Source organism: Marmota flaviventris, chromosome 3, assembly GCF_047511675.1.
Source record: "Marmota flaviventris isolate mMarFla1 chromosome 3, mMarFla1.hap1, whole genome shotgun sequence".
NCBI classification, from domain to species: domain Eukaryota; kingdom Metazoa; phylum Chordata; class Mammalia; order Rodentia; family Sciuridae; genus Marmota; species Marmota flaviventris.
This window is the reverse complement of record NC_092500.1, coordinates 52820219-52834578: the sequence shown is the minus strand read 5'-3', so window position 1 is coordinate 52834578 and position 14360 is coordinate 52820219. Positions and strand designations below refer to the sequence as shown.

At 39.7% G+C, this 14360-nt stretch overlaps 1 protein-coding gene across 1 annotated transcript in view; it reads left to right on the top strand.

The window, feature by feature from the left end:
• Positions 1–14360, top strand: part of Srgap1 (SLIT-ROBO Rho GTPase activating protein 1) — a 285801-nt gene that overhangs the window by 249068 nt on the left and 22373 nt on the right. The window contains exon 18 of the mRNA XM_027928469.2: positions 997–1076. Coding sequence (XP_027784270.1) covers positions 997–1076 — 80 coding nt within the window. The remainder of the gene's footprint in view (positions 1–996; positions 1077–14360) is intronic.

Here is a 14360-nt window from a genome sequence, read left to right as displayed (position 1 = left end):
TTGCCTGAAGCTGGGCTCTGGGAAAGTAAATGAATAAAACTCAGCCCTGCTGAGATACCTAATTCTATTGTTATAGTCATCTTTGTTTTAAAGCTAGTGTCAAAGGCATGTTTAGCATTCCTAGATATTTGGGCTTTATCAGTAAGCTCTGCTGTCTTATTCATTTTTTCAAAGACCAAGTATGTAAAGATAGGGTCAGTAGTATTTGATGTGTTATAATCTAGGACATTTTGTGGTCACTGCTTTTCCAAATTGGGTAAAGCCTATGTTATAACCTTGCAACCAAGGTTAATGTAGGCTTGAGTATGTCCTTTTGCTTATACATAGTGTTTTCTAGGGCACTGCTCATTTTACACAGAAAATCAATAATACAGTAGTTATCCTTGTCCCCCAACATCAGCAATATAAATGGGATTTTACAGTAACATCAGTTTTATGTTTGTGACCAATGCATTTTTACCTATTAGCATACATTTGAGGAGAGGTAGTGGTAGTGTTAAAGGATAAGTTCTAAAAGAGGATAAAAATCATAATTCTCATATAGATGTAAAATGAACACATGCCAAGGAATAATGGGAAAGATGCTATGGTCAGTTCAAAGACGAAGTCAAAGATCCATCAATTTATATGTAGCAAAACAATGGGTTGAGTTTGCAAAAACACGTCTGTCTATGGGGCAATAATTAAACATCTTCTGTCTGAATTCAGCTAATTTGCTTTCTTTGGATAAGAGTTATTTGTAATGCCATTTGTTCTCTATAATTTCTGTCTTAATAGAATTGTGAAATAATCTAGTTAAAGATGAATGTGGATGGATAGAGAGCTAGATATCACCATAGAACCAGATAATCAATGGAGGTTCTAATATTCCATTGACAGACTATCCAGTAAAAATTTTGCCATTAAAAACCATATTTTTCCTTGAGGCAGCAATTACTCATTTTTAACAATTCTCCCCACTTTTGTTTCATATGAATTCCCATTTCTGCTCCACAGTGACAGCCCATACAGTGAGCACGGTACATTGGAGGAAGTGGACCAGGATGCTGGTACCGAGCCCCACACCAGCGAAGATGGTAAGCCCTGTGCTCATGCTACTATAAAACCAGTTTCTCTAGACTTTTTTTTTTTTTAACAATTGGGGTCCTCAGGCTTCTTTGGTTTAGTTTGGTTTTAGTTTTGGGGGTTTTATGTTTGTTTTTGTCTTTTCCTCATTTAATGTGTAAGAGTTCTCTATGGGTCTGGATCCTCTGTGTAAAGAGTTATTGTGGAAATAGAGGGGAAGATGGCGGCGAGGGGAGTGCATTGCCCCCGTGTGCTGCTTCACAGTGTGGGAGTATGACAAGTCAGGACGGCTAAAGGCTATCTTGTTAGGAATTTCCAGCAATAGTGGGGTGCTCCGGAACCTGGAGGAAGGATTTCCATCGCACGAGGATCGGCTACGGGGACTCAAACGCGAGAGGTTTGTCGCACGGAGGGTAACACTGCTTATTCAGCAAATCGCCCCGCGGCTAGAGTCTGCAGCGCACGCTGGGAAACGAGGAGATAGCGACGCAGGGATACAGCGCTGCAGTTTCTGCCAGCCGTGCAAGCACCGTACTCAGGGCTGAATTCTGGGTTCGAGGTGGGGGAAGGAAGCGGTCCATCTCGGTTCTCCACACCGGTCAGACCACAGAGGAGGCCAGCAGCCACCATGTTGGAAAGCTGACGTCACCATCCCTGTTTTCGACTGACCGCAGCTCATTCAGCCATAGAACAGGTAATTTCAGGCTGCCATTCACCTGCGGCTTGCAGACAGATTGCTAGGGTTCAGTGCCTGGGTGCTTCTTAGAACCTGATCTTATCGGAGCGAACACCGAGCGCGGGGTGGCCGAGTTCCGGCTCCCGGAACCGCCCTGGCCCAGGGCTGCGGAGCCTGCGGAGGCTGCTTCTTGGACCCTGCTCCTATCAGAGCATACACCAAGCTCTAAGCGGCCGAATTCCGGCTCCTGGAACTGAGCCCGCGGGGACTGCTTCTTGTAGCCTACTCTTATAGGAGTTTACACCGAGCACGGAGCGGCCGACTTCCGGCTCCTGGAACTTCCCTGGCCCAGGGCTAGAAGCCCGCGGAAACTGCTTCTCGGTCTGGGTCCTGCTGAGGGCCGGTCAGGACTCACCCGTTGCTTTGGTTGCCCGGCAAGGGGAACGAAATGCTGCCATTCGCATAAGATACCAACATGGCAGAGATCTGATGTCATCAGAAAGCGGCGGAGGAGAGAACTTCATCAATACCAGCGGCAACAGAAACAGTTGGTCTCCTGGTAGGGGGGGTGAGGCACAGACACCCGAGTCTCCTCAATTTGTCCTCGAGCCAGAGGGGAGGAGCCGGGCCGCCGCCAGCGCCCGGAGCAGGCCCAGCGGCTCGCCAGCGTGGTGACCGCGTGACCCCAATTGGAGAGCGGGCGGAGCGGAGCCGCCACCCGCACCCGCAAGGTGGGCAGACCCGCGACCCAGTGGTACATGGGCGTGGTAGGAGGGGCAGGGCAGAGCCGCCGTTCGCGCTTGCAAGGTAAACAGACCTGTGACAGCCTGGCAGGTCAGGCCCAGTGGCCTGCCAGTGTGGTACACATGTCACCCCAACTGGAGTAGGGGCAGAGCAGATACTTCTCCCACGCCCGGATCAGGCCCTGCCGGTGTGGTGGCCATGTGACCCCAATTGGAGTGGGGGCGGAGCGGAACCGCCACCCGTGCCCGCAGGGTGAGCAGACCTGTGACCAACCTGCAGATGAGGCCCAGGGGTCCGCAGGCGTGGTAGGAGGGGCAGGGCAGATCCGCCGCCCGCGCCTCCAAGGTAGGCAGACCTGCAACAGACCGGCGGCTCAGGCCCAGGAGCCTGCCGGCGTGGTACACACACCACCCTAATTGGAGTAGGGACAGAGCAGAGTCGCCGCCCGTGCCAGGAACAGGCCCAGCGTCCTGTAGGCGGGGTAGTCACGACACCCCAATTGGAGTAGGGGCAGAGCAGAGCCTCCACCCGTGCCCGAAAGGTGGGCAGATCTGCGACCAACCAGCGGGACAGGCCCAGTGGCCTGCCGGTACGACAGACACGTCACCCCATTTGGAGTAGGGGCAGAGTAGAGCCGCCGCCCGCGCCTTCAGGGTAGGCAAACCTGCAACCGACCGGCGGATCAGGCCCGGTGGCCTGCCGGCATGGTACACTCGTCACCCCAATTGGAGTAGGGGCAGAACAGAGCCGCCGCCAGCGCCCAGAACAGGCCCAGTGACCTGCCGGCGTGGTAGCCACGACACCCCAATTGGAATAAGGAGAGAGCAGAGCCGCCGCCCGCGCCTGCAGGAAAGATACGCAAGCAGTATGAAAAGACAAGGAAAGAAAGGACCACAAGCAATGCAGGTCAACGCAACTTTAGAAGAGGTAACAGCTGCAGCAGATGGAATGTCAGATAAAGAATTCAGGATATACATGCTTCAGATGATCTGGAGTATCAAGGAAGACATTAAACAGCAAAATCAGACAATGAAAGATCACTTCGACAATGAATTATGCAAACAAATCCAGGAAGCAAAGGATCAACTATACAGGGAGATAGAGGTTATAAAAAACAAACAAGCAGAAATCCTAGAAATGCAGGAAGCAATAAACCAACTTAAAAACTCAATGGAGAATACTACCAGCAGAGTAGAACACTTAGAAGATAGAACATCAGACAATGAAGACAAAGTATTTCAACTGGAAAAGAACATAGACAGCTCAGCAAGACTGTTAAGAAACCATGAGCAGAACATCCAAGAAATATGGGATAACATTAAGAGACCAAACTTAAGAGTCATTGGGATACAGGAAGGTACAGAGCTCCAAACCAAAGGAATGAGCAGTCTATTCAATGAAATAATACGAGAAAACTTCCCAGACTTGAAGAATGAGACAGAATCCCAAATCCTAGAAGCCTACAGGACGCCGAATGTGCAAAATCATAAGAGATCCACACCTAGACACATTATAATGAAGATGCCCAACATACAGAATAAGCAGAGAATTTTAAAAGCTACAAGAGAAAGGAAGCAGATTACATTTAGGGGTAAGCCAATCAGGATAACAGCTGATCTTTCAACACAGACTCTGAAAGCTAGAAGATCCTGGAATAACATATTTCAAACACTGAAAGAAAATGGGTTCCAACCAAGAATTGTGTATCCAGCGAAATTAAGCTTCAGGATGGAAGATGAAATTAAAACCTTCCACGATAAACAAAAGTTTAAAGAATTCGCAGCTAGAAAACCATCTCTTCAAAACATCCTCGCCAAAACATTACAGGAAGAGGAAATGGAAAATAACAATGAAAACCAACAGTGGGAGGTAGGACAGTAAAGGGGGGGAAAATAATCAAAGAGGAAAACAAACCATGTTTAGTAACAGAAATAAACAAATATGGCTGGAAGAACAACCCATATCTCAATAATAACCCTAAATGTTAAGGGCTTAAACTCACCAATTAAGAGACACAGGCTAGTAGAATGGATCACAAAACAAGACCCAACAATATGCTGCCTACAGGAGACGCATTTGATAGGAAAAGACATACATAGGCTGAAGGTGAAAGGTTGGGAAAAATCATATCACTCATATGGACTTCGGAAACAAGCAGGAGTGTCCATACTCATATCAAATAAAATAGATTTCAAGCCAAAGTTAATCAAAAGGGATAAAGAGGGACACTACATACTGCTTAAGGGAACCATACACCAACAAGACATAACAATCATAAATATTTATGCCCCAAACAATGGTGCAGCTATGTTCGTCAAACTCTTCTCAAGTTCAAGAGTCTAATAGACCACCATACCATAATCATGGGAGACTTCAACACACCTCTCTCGCCACTGGACAGATCTTCCAAACAAAAGTTGAATAAGGAAACTATAGAACTCAATAACACAATTAATAACCTAGACCTAATTGACATATATAGAGTATACCACCCAACATCAAGCAGTTACACTTTTTTCTCAGCAGCACATGGATCCTTCTCAAAAATAGATCATATATTATGTCACAGGGCAACTCTTAGACAATATAAAGGAGTAGAGATAATACCATGCATCTTATCTGATCATAATGGAATGAAACTGAAAATCAACGATAAAAGAAGGAAGGAAAAAGCATACATCACTTGGAGAATGAACAATAGGTTACTGAATGATCAATGGGTTATAGAAGACATCAAGGAGGAAATTAAAAAATTCTTAGAGATAAATGAAAACACAGACACAACATATCGGAATCTATGGGACACATTGAAAGCAGTTCTAAGAGGAAAATTCATTGCTTGGAGTTCATTCCTTAAAAAAAGAAAAAACCAACAAATAAATGATCTCATACTTCATCTCAAAATCCTTGAAAAAGAAGAGCAAAGCAACAGCAAAAGAAGTAGAAGGCAAGAAATAATTAAAATCAGAGCTGAAATTAATGAAATCGAAACAAAAGAAACAATTGAAAAAATTGACAAAACTAAAAGTTGGTTCTTTGAAAAAATAAACAAAATCGACAGACCCTTAGCCATGCTAGCGAAGAGAAGAAAAGAGAGAACTCAAATTACTAGCATACGGGATGAAAAAGGCAATATCACAACAGACACTTCAGAAATACAGAAGATAATCAAAAACTATTTTGAATCCTTATACTCCAATAAATTAGAAGATAGTGAAGGCATAGATAAATTTCTTAAGTCATATGATCTGCCCAGATTGAGTCAGGAGGATATAGAAAACCTAAACAGACCAATATCAATTGAGGAAATAGAAGAAACCATAAAAAGACTACCAACTAAGAAAAGCCCAGGACCGGATGGGTATACAGCAGAATTTTACAAAACCTTTAAAGAAGAACTAATACCAATACTTTTCAAGCTACTTCAGGAAATAGAAAAAGAGGGAGAACTTCCAAATTCATTCTATGAGGCCAACATCACCCTGATACCTAAACCAGACAAAGACACTTCAAAGAAAGAAAACTACAGACCAATATCTCTAATGAACCTAGATGCAAAAATCCTCAACAAAATTCTGGCGAATCGGATACAAAAACATATCAAAAAAATTGTACACCATGATCAAGTAGGATTCATCCCTGGGATGCAAGGCTGGTTCAATATATGGAAATCAATAAATGTTATTCACCACATCAATAGACTTAAAAATAAGAACCATATGATCATCTCGATAGATGCGGAAAAAGCATTCGACAAAGTACAGCATCCCTTTATGTTCAAAACTCTAGAAAAACTAGGGATAACAGGAACATACCTCAATATTGTAAAAGCAATCTATGCTAAGCCTCAGGCTAGCATCATTCTGAATGGAGAAAAACTGAAGGCATTCCCTCTAAAATCTGGAACAAGACAGGGATGCCCTCTCTCTCCACTTCTGTTCAACATAGTTCTCGAAACACTGGCCAGAGCAATTAGACGAAAGAAATTAAAGGCATAAAAATAGGAAAAGAAGAACTTAAATTATCACTATTTGCATATGATATGATTCTATACCTAGCAGACCCAAAAGGCTCTACAAAGAAACTATTAGAGCTAATAAATGAATTCAGCAAAGTGGCAGGATATAAAATCAACACGCATAAATCAAAGGCATTCCTGTATATCAGCGACAAATCCTCTGAAATGGAAATGAGGACAACCACTCCATTCAAAATATCTTCAAAAAAAATAAAATACTTGGGAATCAACCTAACAAAAGAGGTGAAAGACTTATACAATGAAAACTACAGAACCCTAAAGAGAGAAATAGAAGAAGATCTTAGAAGATGGAAAAATATACCCTGTTCATAGATAGGCAGAACTAACATCATCAAAATGGCGATATTACCAAAAGTTCTCTATAGGTTTAATGCAATGCCAATCAAAATCCCAACGGCATTTCTTGTAGAAATAGAGAAAGCAATCATGAAATTCATATGGAAAAATAAAAGACCCAGAATAGCAAAAACAATGCTAAGCAGGAAGTGTGAATCAGGCGGTATAGCGATACCAGACTTCAAACTATACTACAGAGCAATAGTAACAAAAACAGCATGGTACTGGTACCAAAACAGGCGGGTGGACCAATGGTACAGAATAGAGGACACAGAAACCAATCCACAAAACTACAACCATCTTATATTTGATAAAGGGGCTAAAAGCATGCAATGGAGGAAGGATAGCATCTTCAACAAATGGTGCTGGGAAAACTGGAAATCCATATGCAACAAAATGAAACTGAATCCCTTTCTCTCGCCATGCACAAAAGTGAATTCAAAATGGATCAAGGAGCTTGATATCAAATCAGAGACACGCCGTCTGATAGAAGAAAAAGTTGGCTACGATCTACATTCGGTGGGGTCGGGCTCCAAATTCCTCAATAGGACACCCATAGCACAAAAGTTAATAACTAGAATCAACAAATGGGACTTACTCAAACTAAAAAGTTTTTTCTCAGCAAAAGAAACAATAAGAGAGGTAAATAGGGAGCCTACACCCTGGGAACAAATCTTTACTCCTCACACTTCAGATAGAGCCCTAATCCAGAGTATACAAAGAACTCAAAAAATTAGACAATAAGAGAACAAACAACCCAATCAACAAATGGGCCAAGGACCTGAACAGACACTTCTCAGAGGAGGACATACAGTCAATCAACAAGTACATGAAAAAATGCTCAACATCTCTAGCTGTCAGAGAAATGCAAATCAAAACCACCCTAAGATACCATCTCACTCCAGTAAGATTGGCAGCCATTATGAAGTCAAACAACAACAAGTGCTGGCGAGGATGTGGGGAAAAGGGTACACTTGTACATTGCTGGTGGGACTGCAGATTGGTGCAGCCAATTTGGAAAGCAGTATGGAGATTTCTTGGAAAGCTGGGAATGGAGCCACCATTTGACCCAGCTATTCCCCTTCTTGGTCTATTCCCTAAAGACCTAAAAAGAGCATGCTACAGGGACACTGCTACATCGATGTTCATAGCAGCACAGTTCACAATAGCAAGACTGTGGAACCAACCTAGATGCCCTTCAATAGACGAATGGATAAAAAAAATGTGGCATTTATACACAATGGAGTATTACTCTGCATTAAAAAATGACAAAATCATAGAATTTACAGGGAAATGGATGGCATTAGAGCAGATTATGCTAAGTGAAGCTAGCCAATCCCTAAAAAACAAATGCCAAATGTCTTCTTTGATATAAGGAGAGTAACTAAGAACAGAGTAGGGACGAAGAGCAGAAGAAGATTAACATTTAACAGGGATGAGAGGTGGGAGGGAAAGGGAGAGAGAAGGGAAATTGCATGGTAATGGAAGGAGACCCTCAGGGTTATACAGTGGAGGGGGTAGAGAGAGAGGAGGGGAGGGGAGGGGAGAGGTGGGGAGGGGGGAGGGGGGAGGATGGGAAAGGCAGCGGAGCACAACAGACACTAGTATGGTAATATGTAAATCAATGGATGTGTAACTGAGGTGATTCTGCAATCTGTGTATGGGGTGAAGGTGGGAGTTCATAACCCACTTGAATCAAAGTGTGGAATATGATATGTCAAGAAATTTGTAATGTTTTGAACAACCCACAATAAAAAATTAAAAAAAAAAAGAGTTATTGTGGCCCTTTATGGGGGGCTTTGCAAAAATCTTCTGTTCTGAAGCTTTTTTTTTTTTTCACATGCTTCTTATGCCCTTTGCTAAACAGAGGTTCTTAATTTTAAAGCTGGTGAATTTTTCAGTCTTTTCCCTCATGGTTATTTCACTTTGTGTCAACTTTAAGAAATCCTTCTGTACTCTAAGATAATGAAGATAATTCTCCTATAGTTTTTTTTTATTTTATTGTGATAAAACACATAACATGAGCCCTGCCCTGTTAACAAAAATGTAGGTGTACCATACATTATTGTTGACTATAGGTTCAGTTTTGTTCAGCAGATCACTAGAGCTTATTCACTTGCCTGACTGATACTTTATTTCTGTTGATTAGTAACTCCTGATTTTCTCTCTCCCAGTTCCTAGCAACCACCAGTCTTCTTTTCTACTGTTCTACCTGTCTTTCCCTATACCACAGTCTCAATTTTGATACCTTTTAATAAATCTGAATAGTTAGCAAGGCAAGGTCTCTGACTTTGTCCTTCTTTACCATTCTTGCCCCTTTGTAACTCCACTTAAATTTTAGACTCATGCTGGGTGCGGTGGCACACGCCTGTAATCCCAGCAGCTTGGGAGGCAGAGGCAGGAGGATCACGAGTTGAAAGCGAGCCTCAGCAATTTAGCGAGGCACTAAACAACTCCATGAGACCCTGTCTCTCATAAAATACAAAGTGGCTCAGTGGTCAAGTGCCCCTGAGTTCAATCCCCAGCACCAAAAAAAAAAAAAAAAAAATTAGACTCAGCTTTTCAAATTCTTAAAAAGTAATTTTAAAAATCCCTGAAAATCTGTTGGGTTTTTTATTGCAGTTATACTGATTTTATATATATTTACATGGGAGAATTGATATCTTTACAGTATTTAGTCTTCCACTCTGTGAACATGTTTCCAGTTATTAAATGTCTCCCAATTAACTTTAGACACTCTGTAGAGATTATTTTTTTAACTTTTTTACCTTTTTAAGTTTAATACTTCATATTAATTTTCAACACTTTATTTTTTAGTATTGACATATAAACCATCACTCTTAGTACCTCTTCAGCTATACACACAATTTTTTTTCTTCCTTTTATATCTGTGATTAGTCTTCTTCAAAACTATCAAGTGTATTTTTACTTTTTTTTTTAAATTTCTACATGTTCTGTTTGGTGTACTTTCATATATAATGTTTGGCCATTTATTATAATCTCTTGCTTTTGCTTATAATATTTATCCTTTCCATTGCTTCTGTTTATGTGTCTCGTAATTCTCATATATATTCCTAGATTTTTATCGGCTCTCTCATTGGGTTTTATTTTGCAGTGTATTTGTAAATTTTTTATGTATTAGGCTCATTTGAAGATAGGTTCCTCCAGAGAGGGTTTTCATTTTCTTCTGCCTCAGGCACAACTAGCCTAGGATGCCATCATTTTTGGTTTGAGGTTTTCCAGATCACCCAGGTATTGTGAATCTAAAATGCAGACCTGTTTGAGGGCTTGAATGTGGTTGGGACTCTCAGAGATGATGTATTCTAAGATTTAAGATAGATTATTTGCTCAGGAAGTGAGGTGGATGGGAGAGTTCCAGAACTTAGAAGTTCGAGAAGAGAACTAAACATATTATAGAAACTTCTAGAACATTACAGTGAGGTTCTCACTTAAAGAGACACCAAGAATTTGATTCTTTTGGTAGGAGAGGAAGATATTTAGATGCCCCATGCTGAGCTTCCCCAACTTAGTCTCCTATGAAAAAACAAAAGTTTAACTAGACCAGGAAAATACCCTCAGTACAAAAATCTGACTCATATGTTCTAATATTCTATTTACCTCTCTGGGTTCCCATTTTTTCATTGAATTTTTGGTCTTTAGTATTCCTTACTGTAGCTTATTAATGCAATTACCAATGTTTGGGTTTTTTTAAATATAGAATTTTCAGTTGATTTTAGCAGGAGGGCAATTAAGATTTATAGTATCTATTCTCTGCTTAAAAAAAAGGAAAAAAAAGCTAACTCCTTGTGTCTTTAAAAGCAAAACAAATTGATGTTTTCTGAATTAAAGTTAGAAGACCTTCTTTAAAGTGATTGCTTCTATTTCTTTTTCTTTTGGGGGGAGGGGCAGAGGTCGGTACCAGGGATTGTTCAATTCAGGGGTATTTGACCACTGAGCCACATCCTCAGCCCTATTTTGTATTTACTTTACAGACAGGGTCTCACTGAGTTGCTTAGTGCTTTGCTTTTGCTGAGGCTGGCTTTGAACTCACCATTCCCATGCCTCAGGCACGCCCAGTGAGAGCTTCTGTTTCTATGAAGTTGCTTTTGAAAGTCTCTGAACCCTTCCTCTGCACCCTCCTTTCTTTTGTCTTAGGTTTCTTTGTTCTCTACATGGTTCGATCTTTTTTCTCCGCTGATTTCTGTGTCCTTGCTTTCTTCAGTGAGAGGAAAAGCCAAGACAAGCCCCAGCCATCTCTCTTCCCAAATATCAGTCTTATCATCATGCCATCTGTCAATCATTCTTACCTCATGACCTAAGAAAGAAAGTGTTGAGTGCTCTATGTATTAGATACCGTTTTGATCACATTCACCTGATTTTGCCAAAAGACAAAGCATTGCTTACAAAGGACAGATATTCTGTCCCACAGCCAAACCTCCAAAATCCTATAACTATATTAACTAGAATATTGATTACATTTTTCAATTGCCAGGTATCTCTGAAATCGTATCACCAGAGAGAACAGCTTTGGTTTTCAGTCGACTGGCTGTCACAGAACTAAACCATCCTCTGCAAGGGCAGTAGGTAGCAGATCAAGGAAGAAAAGTATCAGGGATAGTAAAGTCCCCAAGAGAAAGAATGATGTAATAATATTTTATGTAAAATTATAAGACATGGAAACATAAGATTTGGTAACACCAAGCAGTCAAGGTGTCTATCAGCACTGCTGAATTTTCTTTCCCTTTGCACAAATCACAACAGCCATGCAGAAAAACCAAGTGATCATGTTATACCCTTACTATTATTGTTATTGATATCAGTGGTAACAGCATCCTATGAAGTCTCTCTCTGCAGGATATTAACAGACTGTGAAGCTGTCCTTATGAAAGGGGCATGTGCAGCATGCCCTGAGATTGATTTGCCATGCAATGCCTAGACTAAGATGTTTGTAAATAGCTTATTGATTGACACTTGACTGTGAAATGGTTCTCAGGGGAGTAGAAAAAGTCAAAATAATGAAGTTGCTCAGAATTACTGGTTGATGTACCAGGATTACCAATAAAACATATTTTTTTTCTTCATTCGGTCGTTCTTTCATAACCTAGCCACATTTCAGTAAAATGAGTCTAATGATTCTGTTCCTAGTTGTTTCAAAAAATATTAAAAAGAAGAGATGATGATTGTAGAGATGATGATTGTGAAATTATGATAAAATGTATGTATATATAATTTATATGTGTGTATTTAATATATATATACACATATATATTAAATTGTCTTAAATAGCTCTTGGCCAGCATTAATAGTATATGATAGAATGACATGAAATATAATGTTAACTACGACACATTGATGATTCTCTTTTTTTTCCCTCTTGGACACAATATATTAAGATTATATACCATGTCATGTGCTAATATTTTCTAATTTTTTTAGTAAAATCAAATATAAGTATATGGATATGTTCATACAGGAATTTCCAAACTTGTATGTCATGAAGTCATTTTTAATAAGTTAGCATGTCTTCATTCCTCCATGACCATTTTTACTTCCCTGGAGAACTGAAGAACAGGTTTTGCTCTGTCATCTCAAGTCAACCAGAATTGATTCTTTATCTGCAAGTTTAGAACAAACTATGAAGTCATTTATTTTAAGCATAAATCTATCTCTCCTCTAAGAAGCAGACTTAGAGAATTTAATAAAACTGTCATTCATATAGTTTTAATAAAATATGATTTTAGGAGGCTAGGGATATAGCTCAGTTGGTAGAGGGTTTGCGTCTTGCCTCGCATGCACAAGGCCCTGGGTTCAATCCCCAGCACTACAAAAAAAAAAACATATATATATATATATAAAATCTGTGTGTGTATACACACACATATACATATATGTAATATGTATGTGATTTTAGGAGGGAACACCAGAATATTACCATATGAGTTGAAAGTTGTATTCAATTGCTAAAAGACTTAAATTGTTGTTTTAAAAATTATCCATTTACATGTAAATCAGAGTGTTGTGGTACTGTGATATGAAATACTATTGACCTCAAATATTATCCACTAGCAAAATGATGGTACATTTTTCATTTTAAAAATGTTTTGTTGAAATTTTGCTGAATTTTTCTCTGCTGATTTAAGATGAAACCTAAACTTTTCAGTGTTTATTGGATTTTATGCTTTTACTTTATATATCTCAGAGAACTTTGAGTTTATCAGGTGAGAAAGAAGCCTAGCTGTATATTACAATATATGTGTATGCCAACACATAACAAGGGAGGGTGGTGAGGGGGGAAAATAGAAATCCATTGGATTAGATCAAGGAGAATGAAGAGAAGGAATGGGGGATAGGAAAAGAAAAGTCAGTAGAATGAATTGAACATAACTTTCCTATGTTAATATATGAATACATGACCAGTGTAATTCCACATTGTGTACAACCACAAGAATGGGAATTTATACTTCATGTATGCATAATATCTCAAAATATCTCTACTATCATATATATCTAAAAAGAACAAATTTTTAAAATTTTAAACAGATTTTTTGATAATACAGAGAGATCCGCTCTGTCTTCTCCCAGTTTCCCTCAGTGGCAATACCTACATAAGTATTGTACAATAATCACCACCAGGATGTTGATGCTGATATAATCTATTCACCATATTCACATTTCACCAGTTTTACATGCACTTATTTGTGTGTTTACTTAGTTCTGTACAGTTTTACTACATGTACAGATTTGTATGACCACAATTATAGTCAAGATGAACAGTTCCATTTCTAGGATTCCACCTACTACCCTTTATAGCCACAATCACTTCCCCAGCACTTCCCCCACTACCTCAACAACCACACACCTATTTTCCATCTCTATAATTATGTCATTCAAAGAATGCTGTATAAATGGAATTATACAGCCTGTAAAGTTTTGAGTTTTGACTTTTTTTTCCTTGAATATCTTTTAATCTCTAGAAGACATAATTTTTAAATCTGATCTTTTAATTTGGGTCAAGGGCAGCCTGCTTGATTCATAATTAAGATCCAAACTTTGTTACTGATGTAAGAGAAAAAGTTGTCATTACTTTTGATGGTAGTTGAAAATTTTATGGTACCAAAAAAGTCCATGAGGAAATTAAAGGTATTCAAATAATATTTATTGTGCTGATTTTTCTTGATTTTTTAAAAATAAGCTAAAAGAGCTGGGATTGTGGCTCAGTGGTAGAGCGCTTGCCTAGCATACCTCACGTGAGGCACTGGGTTCAATCCCCAGCACCACATAAAATAATAATAATAATAAGCTAATAATGCACAAACTCCCTAGTGTTTTCTAGGATGGTGATTTTTTTCCATGTTATAAATGGTATTAACATATTGCAAGGAAACTCCATCAGTGTCAAAAGTAAGTATCGGAGCACTGTGGAGGATATTCCAACCAAAGGAGAGATTTCATATATTATATTGCAAAGTTATAATATTTTTATTAGACTGTCATTATATC